Source organism: Poromitra crassiceps, assembly GCF_964638095.1.
Source record: "Poromitra crassiceps genome assembly, chromosome: 20".
Taxonomy (NCBI): domain Eukaryota; kingdom Metazoa; phylum Chordata; class Actinopteri; order Beryciformes; family Melamphaidae; genus Poromitra; species Poromitra crassiceps.
The window spans coordinates 13,332,243-13,344,088 of NC_139637.1; the positions used below are offsets into that span (position 1 = coordinate 13,332,243).

The 11,846-nt window shown below is 42.9% G+C and overlaps 1 protein-coding gene across 1 annotated transcript; it reads left to right on the forward strand.

Moving 5' to 3' along the window:
* Positions 1-689: 689 nt before the first annotated feature.
* LOC310794879 (uncharacterized protein) lies at positions 690-7,268 on the forward strand (the record flags this gene model as incomplete). The annotated part of the gene is made up of 3 exons (XM_083656924.1): positions 690-1,030; positions 5,020-5,151; positions 7,225-7,268. The coding sequence occupies exons 1-3, from the start codon at positions 838-840 to the stop codon at positions 7,266-7,268; spliced, it is 369 nt and encodes a 122-aa protein (XP_083513050.1). The 5' UTR covers positions 690-837.
* Between the last annotated feature and the right edge of the window lie 4,578 nt (positions 7,269-11,846).

An 11,846-nucleotide genomic window follows, 5' to 3' on the forward strand; every position in this document is an offset into this window, starting at 1 on the left:
CCTCAGGTCAAAATCAACTTGGCTGGCTATGGGTCTAGGAGCGATAGGGTCAAGATATGTAGACTGAGGCTTGGTCATTGTGGGTTAAATAGTACCTTGTTCATTGTGGGAAAACATCCAGATGGGCGGTGTGAGTGTGGAGAGCCTGAAACTGTGAAGCATGTTTTCCTAGAATGTAGAAGGTATAGGAAAGAAAGGGAAATCTTTTATAAGAGGTTAACAGTAGTAGGAGTTTCTTCTTTCTCTCTAAAATCTTTCTTTGGCCTGAAGAATAAGAACCACCAGCTGATCACAGAGGCAGTGCTGACATTTCTGCATGAATCAGAGTTGTATCAGAGGATATAGTGTTTATTTATTTATTTATTTTTGTTTATTTATTTTTTCCAATTGTGGGAGTAGTTGAAGTATAGAACTGAGGAGGGCAGTAATACGCCATGTTGCGTTTAAACTGCCGGAAATAGAAAGAAGAAGAAGAAGAATGCACAATAAGCTGTTTGCCAACCGCCATAAAATAATAGTAGAAGAAGAAGAAGAATCAGAAGAAGAAGAACCAGGAAATTGTCACGTGTTGCACTAAACGTCCTTTATAGTTTCGCGTCGCGGCTAGTGTTGCACAAGAATAATACGACAATACTATCACGAATATATAAATTGGAGCTGTTTACTTTTTAGAGGAGGAAGAAGAAGAAGCTCCTCTCATGGACTCAGATGAGTGGTTTAGCTGAAGCTAACGTTAGCTGTGAAGCTAGCTAAGCTCAGCTATTTGACTGAAGTAAGCTAGTAGTAGCTAACAGTTTGTCAGTAGGGGGAGGTTGAACATTTCGTTGCTGTGTTAGAATGTCTAAACTCCAGCAGCTGAGAGCGGTGGTGAAGCAGCGACTAACTGCGGCTGTTGAAGAGATATTTGTGCTGTTTGAAAGAATGATAGCAGAGTACGAGGAGGAAGCTACTCTTTCAAAACAGAAGATCGACGGTCGACAAAAGCTGCTGGACGCTATTTTAAATCCTGTAGTGCGCTTACACAGAGCAGGTTGGTGACATTTAAATGTTGTTTCATTACTCACACACAGTTTATGATATTCCTGTTGTGAGCAAAGGCAAAGCAGCTCAGACCATGTGCACCAGCATTCTGTAAATAGTTGGTGGTCATAAGTTGTGTGTAATTGTAATTGCAATTTAAGCCTATTTGCTGGCCCTGCACTTGATTATCAAAACTAGAAACAGAGCCATGCCCTTTTAGTCCAGGCAAAATAAGGTTTGACCATGAACTAATTGCAACAGAATTTATTTTTACGTTTTTATGTTTATATTGATGCCCTAAACACTATACAAATCCAAGAAAATCCCATTAGTGGAATTATGTTAAAATGGCGTTTTTTCAAAATGGCTGCCATTATTCTTTTGACCATATCTTGACTCCAAATAGACCTAGAATTACAAATTTGTTGTCTATTTCCACATTTCTGGGGGCAAATAATCCACAGAAATGGTTGTTGAGTCTGTAAGTAGAACATATTTTTATTTTCTACAACATGGCATTGTAACATGGCATTGTAACATCATCAATGATGTCAGAGGCATTGTGATATCATCAGTGATGTCATAAAAGCAGTTTTGACATAATCAGTGATGTCATAAGAGCAAAATCAAGTCCCAGGGTCAGACACTGAAAGAAGTGGGAGTCTGGCTTCAGTCTTCAGCCATGGACAGCTGTATGTTGCCAGCTCCAGGACAGGTGATCCAGCATCCCTGAAGTATGCCATCAAGGAGCTATCCCTAGCAACGGACCCTTTTCCCTAGCTTCATTGACCCGACCCGGATCGGATCCGCTCCAAAATGCAGTGGGTTCTTCCTTGGCCCATGCTACGCCCTTCCACCAAGTTTCATGAAAATCGGCCCAGTAGTTTTGCCGTAATCCTCCTGCTAACAGACAAAAGGTCAGACAAACGGCACCGAAAACATCACCTCCTTTGTGGAGACAATGCCAATTTTGACAATGTTCCACTACTGGGATTTTCTGGGATTTTTAGTATGTTACATTAGAAGGTTTCAAGAGCTGAATACAACAACAATAATTTATGTTGCAATTAGTTTAAAGTGTAACTTACCCCCAAAACACTTTTTTAGAGCTTTTAACCTGTATATATGACTTTGGGGGTGGTGTGTGAAGAATTCTGGTCAAAATTTCCACATTTGAGACCAAACTGTTACCATTGTACCATTTGTATCACTTTCAGCTGCATAAGTGCCCTCTATGGGTTGAACACTGCTTTTTTTTGCCCTCAAATGAATGGGAGATTTGATACATCGTGACCTCACAACTCCAAGCCTATTCCCATGATATCACAAGCATTTTCCTACCAACATGGCGCGACAAAACACACAGCTCATTGGCTGTTTGTGTCACTTGACCTGTTAATCACCTGTTAATTGATTACAATCGCCTGTTATTTTCCTACCAACTCCTATGTAACACAATACTATCAATAAACGCCACTATAATCATAAAAGGAAGGAAACGGCATTGTGTTGCTGTAAATTATTCCCAACCTTTTTCATACTAAGGAGCCCTAATTTAGTTCACATTGTGGCAATGGACCCCCATATGATGAGATTTGGTCTCTCAGATGCAAATCTGATTTATTTTTTATTTTTTTATGTAGCCTAGATATGATTTTGTCCAGAATTCCATATGTATTAGGTTGAAAGACAACAAAGAATGCTGGAATCCTCTCAAGGGCCACTGGTGGTCACTGGACCCCACATTGAGAACCACTCAACCACTTTGATTGTGCAGAGAGAAGAGTGAGAGGAGGACTCTTCTGTGCCCCTTTTTCACTCATGCACCTAGTCTAGCAGATGTCAAACATAAACAAAAAAGAGGGAAGCTAAACTAAAGCAGCAGCCTAAAATGTATTTTCCTGCTTCACTTTTGACGGGGAGGAGAAGGCAGGCGAAGTGACACTCACCTCCCATTTATAGGCTACTCCTCGGCTGCTGCTGCTGCTGCTGCACTGACGCTCTGCCGTCTGTGACAAGCGGCTTGTCCAGTCGTTGCAGCGGTTCGCGCAAACGGATGCGGGATTCCTGCAATCCTGTACCCAATTTCAGACACTGATTGTGCAGAAAAATCGCACACCAGCGATTTTTGTTTGTGTTTGTTTGTGACGGCTACAATGCCCCCCAGGCAGGAGGCTGTTGGGGGGGGGAGGAGGAGGAGGGAGGGGGGGAATGTTCTGCGGCCGCGCTGCAGCTCTGCCCTGCGCTCGAGAGGAAAAAGCAGAGGTGCACTACAACTTTGGACAAGAATCACGGAAAAGGGAGAAACGAAAATGAAAAAGGGAGTCCATGGCGTTGTATATGGCAAGTTGGACAAGGGAATAACGTGGAGAAATCTCGCATTGTGATTACATGAGTGTGTTGAGAGCGGGGAGTTTGTCCTATTGTGCTGTGCTGCTATAACGAGTCTCGCGTCACCAGGCTCTTTTAACGATACTTACATAGACTACATGAGAGTCAATGGAGTAAATTTCTAGTTCGCCACTGAATGACCAAATTGATATCACTTTCAACCATTTTGAGCAACGCTGTTTCCATACAGGCCAGTCACCAGCGTTGGCTAGTTGTTGATATTTCTAAAGATTTTGTAGCTCTCATACCTTTGTCTTGTGATGTTTTGGGGAAACTGTCATGGCGTCGATTTCCGGAAAAAAATCCTGAGCTGAGCACAGCCAAAGAGTATAGTGAGACAAGAGGAGACGTCATTTCTTGGTTTTTCTCATAGGTTTTTTCAAATCAAGCAGCATGCCGTTTTGTTACATATCTGGGGGGTAAGTCCCCCTTTAAGATTGGGTCACTTCTTTCTCACAGAACGACTAGACTATTTCTAGCCTGCCTAGCCCCGTTACTCCTCTTTCCGGGTATGACGTCATCGGCTACCCTACAGGAGTCCCGTCTCCAAACATAGACTTGCCTGCTACTCTGGCTCCCAAGCTGTCTAAATCAGCGATACAGACGTATTTGCAAGTGTCACAGAAACATTTCAAAGCCACATACTTGAGAAGAAGGGTTCATAGCTTCTCTAGCTCAACGCTGCTCATAAATGCCTCTTTTCATCTGAAGTCTGTGCTGGTGATATTATCAGAGAGGGGGAGAGAGACTAGGAGGCAGAGTACATGGCATTAGGTAGACTAGACTTGCATTCACAGTTTTCCTTCAAGTCGAGCTGAACTCCCCAAAAAAAAAACATTTTAATTCAAATACCTGGTTATTCAGTGCACCTATTTATTAATGTATGCAAAGAAAATGACAAAAATCAAATTTCTTTCGTTTTTCCACTTTTTCACATCAAAAATTCATTTTTCAAGATTTCATAACAGTAATCTACAGTTTGCTGACGTCAAATAGGGATATCAAATTTCTACCCCATTTCAACCAATCATATCACGACCGATCACTACATGGCAGCTGTCAATCAATCTTTATTTCAGGATAATTTTCTCCTCCAAATGAAGGAGAAAATGGTGCCTAGTGTCTGTAATCTGGCAGAATAACTAATAACTTGGCCAATTGTATGTAACATACAAAATAAAGCAAACGGTAATGTCTAAGAATGCAAAGAAATGTAATTGGCTCGTTAAACTCGCATTCCAGGATAACGTTAACTAAGGGGTCGCCCCTCGGAGATTCCAGGCAGGCAGGCAGGCAGCACTCATGCATCGAATTGTCCGCTCCGCTCCACACAGAAGCAACTGGCTGCCTGCTACTCTGCGGATCCCACTCGCGTAGCACCACAACATGCTGAATCCCACTCGATTTGGGGGCGTAACACGCCAGGATTGGTCAAAGCTAAAGCCAGTCCCCAAAATTGTAAAATCAAATCATCGACATGCTACTATGGCCCGCCTTTCAACATGTCATCTCAGACAACTTTTGTTTTTCAGTCTGAAACGTGACTCCGACCCACTTGGGCTCCATTGGGTTCATCTTGTCTTTAATGTGTGTCTGCCTGTCTTTCAGCCATACCACCAGACCTCCTGCTGGTCTGTAAAGAAGAGGTTCCCCCTGAGCAGCAGGAGTGGAGCTCCAGTCTGGACCAGGAGGACCCAGAGCCCCCACACATTAAAGAGGAACAGGAGGAAATCTGGACCAGTCAGGAGGGAGAGCAGCTTCAGGAGGACCCAGAGCCCCTACACATTAATGAGGAACAGGAGGATCTCTGGACCAGTCAGGAGGGAGAGCAGCTTCAGGAGGACCCAGAGCTCCCACACATTAAAGAACTCTGGACGAGTCAGAAAATAATTAAAGAACTCTGGATCAGTCAGGAGGGAGAGCAGCTTCTGGAGGACCCAGAGCCCCCACACATTAAAGAGGAACAGGAGGAACTCCTGACCAGTCAGGAGGTAGAGCAGCTTCAGGAGGACCCAGAGCCTCCACACATTAAAGAGGATCAGGAGGAACTCTGCACCAGTCAGGAGGGAGAGCAGCTTCAAGGGCCGGAGGGGGCCCATATCGACAAGTTCCCATTCACTCCTGTGCCTGTGAAGAGTGAATATGATGAAGAGAAACCTCAGTCCTCACAGCTTCATAAAAGCCAACCTGAGGAGAACAGAGAATCAGAGCCTCTAACCAGCAGCGCAACTGAACAGATGAAAACAGAAGCTGATGGAGAGGACTGTGGAGTATCAGAAAAAGCCATGAACTTAGATCCAGCTAGTCATCTACAACCAACTAGTGCTAGCAAGACTTCAGACTCTTCTGATCCAGAGACTGAAGACAGTGATGATGATAGGATGGAAACTGGTGAACCTCAGTCAGGTTTAGACTCACAGAAAAACAACAAAGTTCTTGAAGTTTGTGATAAAAGATTTGACCACAGGAGATCAGGAGATAAGTCTTTTAAATGCTCAGTCTGTGGTAAAAGTTTGAGTTCAAAAGGAAACTTGAATGTACACATGAAGATCCACACAGGAGAGAAGCCATTTAAATGCTCAGTCTGTGGTCAAAGTTTTGGTTATAATCAAAGAATGAAGGAACACATGAAGATCCACACAGGAGAAGAGTCATTGAAATGTTCAGTCTGTGGTAAAAGTTTGAGTTCAAACGGACGCTTGAAGAGACACATGATAGTCCACACAGGAGAGAAACAATTTAACTGCTCAGTGTGTGGTAAACGTTTTGGTTATAAACCAGGCTTGATGAACCACATGATAGCCCACACAGGAGAGCAGCCATTTAAATGCTCAGTCTGTGGTAAAAGTTCGAGTTCAAAAGGAAACTTGAAGGAACACATGAAGATCCACACAAGAAAGAAGCCATTTAAATGCTCAGTCTGTGGTAAAAGTTTGAGTTCAAAAGGAAGCTTGAAGGGACACATGAGATTCCACACAGGAGAGAAGCCATTTAAATGCTCAGTCTGTGGTAAAAGTTTTTGTGATGAACAATATGTGAAGGAACACATGGTAGTGCACACAGGAGAGAAACAATTGAACTGCTCAGTCTGTGGTAAAAGTTTTGGTTTTAGACAAAACTTGAAGAAACACATGAAGAGCCACACAGGAGAGTAACCATTTAATTGCCATCTGTAAACAAAATGGAAAGTTGAGTTACAGGAGAGAAACCCGTTAATTTCTCAGTTTATATACAGTTATCTGTGTAATAATCATATAATTATGTTATTTGGTTGATTGTTGATTAGTTTGATCTAGCTAGCTAGTCTCATTGTCTGTTGGAGTGGTTTTGTCATTTATTATCAGACAATTTTCCATACCTGTCTGCTGCGTCCTCCGACTTGCCTGTGGTGTCTCACGTGTGGCTCTTGAAACAGTTAGCCAATTAGAACAGAGGGTTGTTAATATGAATGAGCCTTAAAGGCACAGAAACGCCCTGTTCTTGGTAAGGTCCAGAGAGATGCTGGAAAACGAATGCGTAAAAATGGATTGAGTGTTTTTGGTACATGACAACACCCAACCGATTTGTAATGGACCTCCAGATTAAATAAAACAGTGGAAAGAGTAGCATATGGGACGTTTAAGTTTACACGTGAAAATTCACAAAAGTTTGATTCATAATAGACATTCTCAGAGACACATGAGGGTCTTACACAACGTCGTGTCACCAGGGTCTCTCAGAGGATAAGAGCCAGGTATCTGTTAGTTACCTTCTGGTCTTAAGACCCGCCCCAGATCCTGTGAATCTCCTTCATGTTTGTGTTATGGTGTTAAGGCCTGTGTCCACTGGCTGCGGTACGGCTCCATGCAGCTGCCTGAACAGACCTACACCCGCATGCATCTGTCAGACACATGCAGGATCAGAATTGCAGTTGCATATTTTTTTCATGCCACATGTATTTGCCCATCTATTAACATGGCCGCAAGTCTGTTCTGGCTGTTTTAGCTGATCTGCACAACATGCTGTGAACGTATTATCGTTCCCCCATAGAAAGATGGTTTTGTATGGCCTTAGTTCATTTTATGTTTGTGTATTATAGCTACATAGCAGATAACTCCCATCACATTATAGTTCACTATGACATGTTTTCAGAGAGGAATTGTTTTTTGGAGCACAAACTGTTTCTGTATCCGCTGGATCTGCAACTGCTGTTGAAACCCCATTTTGTTCAACCTGTGGGAAAAGTTTAATAAAAATTATGTTTGATGAACACAGATAGACCAGTTCTTTTTCATTCAAATCAATGTCCCGTAGATGGTTGAGGAGCAGCAGCATTTTTATGTGTACCGTTGTTAAACCAACTTACTGCAACACGCAGAGGTGAGAGGTTTTACAGCAACAACCAAAACAGCTGAATTGAGGTGTAACACAGAGTGTGCAGGTCAAAAGTTTTGACATCTGTTCACAGTTATATGAAGTGATTATATTTGAGTTTATTAGTTTTCTGCTAATGTCTGTTGGCTGTTTGAAGTTAGTGAATGGTAACTCTTCTCCACTAAAGCTATGCTACACCATAGCCACTGTCAGCCATGAACTCTGGACTACAGTATGTCCATTGAATCAGGTCCGGACATCCACTGGCTCTCTTCCACTGTGAGCATGCGCAGTTGAGCAATCTTGTCCTTAAAAAGTCCAATAACACAGTGCAACTAAACTTAAGTCTGCCAGTCCTACTTATAACCTCAGCCTGGAAGAATTTATGACATCACTAATGACATCACAACTGCTTGAGTGACATCACTTATGACATCAGTTGCTCGAGTGACACCACTGATGACATCGCATACGCAGCTCCCCTGCGCAGTTGACTGATTGTGCGCCACGCACAAACTGGCCCTCCAATTATCCATACTATTTCAGTTGTGATGTCACTCGAGCAACTGTGATGTCATAAAACGCTGTGATTTCTAATGAAGCAACGTTTTCAAATCTACGTTGGAAACGCTCCTGTGTTTGGAGGACTTGTTGAAATGTGCTGTAACACATTTTTGGTTCACAAACATTGATATTGAACATAATTGTTTGCAGAAAAATAAATAGCAGCATTTTATTGGGTTGGGTTTACATGAGCGGCTCACAGTATAGCTGACACATTATGAGACAAGACAACGTTTGGGATATTGAGGGATTTATTTTGGAAAAAGTGGTTAAAGTGAACCAACACTATTCTGATACTATTATAATACAAGAAAATATAATTAATGGGAGGGAGGAGGGTGGGTACAAAATGATTAGGCGAGGTGAGACAAAGTTATTTGATAACAGTACAAAAGTTATCACTAAACAAATCTGAGGGTTAGTTAGTCATCTTTGCAGTTTGAAGCCACAGGTACCTTGTTTCTCTTGCTGTTTATGTAGTGTAGTGGCTTAACAACAACTGTAGTTCAATCTGGAAATGCTAATTCATGTGATCCTATCCTATCCTGGAAGAGGTACAAAACACAAATCTTACAACCGAGCAGTGGAACAACACACGATTCCTATAAATGAAACATAGACTACTATCTACTCATTCTACTGTATGTGTTGGAACTGGACCTAAGTGCTTGATGTACTGTCTGTATATAGCGTGTTCTCTTCTCTGACTCTACACTGTTGAAAGTAGGAGGATGGCCACTGTCAGGTTTTTTTTTTTATAAATGGGGAACCTGGGGCAGGAAAGGGAGGGTGATTGAGAAGACAGACATAAAGGTCAGACAACATGTTTAAGCAAAAAATCTAATGCAAACATCTGCAGTAGAGCTCCAACGATTAGTTGATGAGCCGATTGACAGAAAATCAATCAACTATTTTTTATAATCAAATAAATCGATTACCGGTACTTTAAGGAGCTATATTTATTTTTTGTTTCGTTTTTGTTGCCCACTAGATGTCACGCTGGAGCTGTAATGTCAGATGTAAACACCACTTCTTCCTCAGGTGGGTCACCAAAAGTATGGGTAGAAAGGTAGAGAGGGAAGTGGAAAAGGAACCGGAGAACAGTGGAACTGGACAAAACATAAGTGTGGAGAAAAAAGGCTTTTGTGATTAATTGTGCTCTGGAGATGGAGGGGAAATCTAAGAGAATTAAGATGGTGTTGGATGCAGCCAGAAAGTTTTTAAACATTGAGGATGTATCAGGACAGGAGTTGCATGATACACTGAAGGAGGCGTGTAAATCGGCATCTTCAAATGGATCTGGGTTCACAGAATGGACTACTGGGTGAATGGGAGCAATCTGGGATGGGCACTAGTTGGACAATGTAGAAGTTTAAGTTGTAAAGCTGTTATAATACAGTAGGTGGCGGTAATGCACAATAAGCTGTTTGCCAACCGCCATAAAATAATAGTAGAAGAAGAAGAACCAGAATCAGAAGAAGAAGAATCAGGAAATTGTCACGTGTTGCACTAAACGTCCTTTATAGTTTCGCGTCGCGGCTAGGGTTGCACAAGAATAATACGACAATACTATCACGAATATATAAATTGGAGCTGTTTACTTCTTAGGAGGAAGAAGAAGAAGCTCCTCTCATGGACTCAGATGAGTGGCTGTAGCTGAAGCTAACGTTAGCTGTGAAGCTAGCTAAGCTCAGCTATTTGACTGAAGTAGGCTAGTAGCTACAGAGTTTGTCAGTATAGGGGGAGGTTGAACATTTCGTTGCTGTGTTAGAATGTCTAAACTCCAGCAGCTGAGAGCGGTGGTGAAGCAGCGACTAACTGCGGCTGTTGAAGAGATATTTGTGCTGTTTGAAAGAATGATAGCAGAGTACGAGGAGGAAGCTACTCATTCAAAACAGAAGATGGACGGTCGACAAAAGCTGCTGGACGCTGTTTTAAATCCTGTAGTGCGCTTACACAGAGCAGGTTGGTGACATTTATATGTTGTTTCATTACTCACACACAGTTTATGATATTCCTGTTGTGAGCAAATGCAAAGCAGGACAGACCATGTGCACCAGCATTCTGTAAATAGTTGGTGGTCATAAGTTGTGTGCCCGCCGCACCCCATTACGCAGAGTATGCAGACTGCGTAGGGCATCATGTGACTAAGGGCACCATTTTTTTTTTTTTTTTTTTTTTTTTTTTTTTGGTGCCCTCAGTCAGGCCACTCACTGAACAGCAGGCCAGGCGCCGCCTACTGGTTTACTAGTGTTTTTATTACTTTATTCAGGGTTAAAGTGGGTGCATCTCATTGTAAAATTGGACTCGGCCCAAATTGGGCTTCAAACGGCCCAAATCTGTCTTCAACCGGCCCAAATCCGGCTTGAACTGGCCCAAATCGGGCTTCAAACGACCCAAATCGGGCTTCAAACGACCCAAATCGGGCTTCAAACGGCCCAAATCTGGCTTCAAACGGCCCAAATCTGGCTTCAAACGGTCCAAATTGGGCTTCAAACGGCCCAAATTGGGCTTCAAACAGCCCAAATTTTTCGCCGCCGCCCTTCGGACGCCGGCACGCACGTCGGCCCGTATCGGCCTGGCCTGCTTGGTATCTAATGCCCGGCCTGAATTATGGTCCCAGTCCGCCCCTGCTTGCATGTACAGTTTAACAATCGCTTGTTTGCTGACATGTACAGTAATTCTAACAATTGTTTGTTTGCCACATGTAATGTAATGTGAGATACACTAGTATCGTTCATAATTAATGAATTTGCAGTCTTTCGTTTGACAGTTATTGAAAGTTTTGCGGGGGGGGGGGCACCACAAAACAATTACGCTTAGGGCACCCAAATGGCCAGCAGCGGCCCTGTGTGTGTCATTGTGATTCCACTTTAAGGCCCATTTGCTGGCCCTGCACTTGATTATCAAAACTAGAAACAGAGCCGTGCCCGTTTCTAGCCTGCCTAGTAATGGGCCTATCGTGCATTCCTTTATAACTGGGAACTGGTAATCTTACCAGTTCAAAAAGTTCATGAGCTGGGACGTGACGTCACTAGAGCTGGTATTTCCCATTCCAAACTCGTAGGAGCCTCAGCAGGCCCAACCTCAAAAATCCAAGATGGCTGATCCACGCAACAACAGTAGTTATAATCGTATAAATGCTATTTAGCACTTCTGTCTTGTTTGTGTCTCGTTAAATCAGCTGTACACACAGCACGGCCTACTTCTAGCTATGTGGACATGAGGCTGCAGTGTTTGTATGCGCAAAATGCCACGAAATGCCTTGTTATCAACCGTCATCGTCTACCCGACAAGAGTCCCGTCTCCATACATAGACTTGCCTGCTACTCTGGCTCCCAAGCTGTCTAAATCAGCGATACAGACATATTTGCAAGTGTCACAGAAACATTTCAAAGCCACATACTTGAGAAGAAGGGTGGTGCATTCCTTTATAACTGGGGACTGGTAATCTTACGACTTCAAAGGTCATGAGCTGGGCGGTGAGGTCATCAGAGCTGGTATTTCCCATTCCAAAC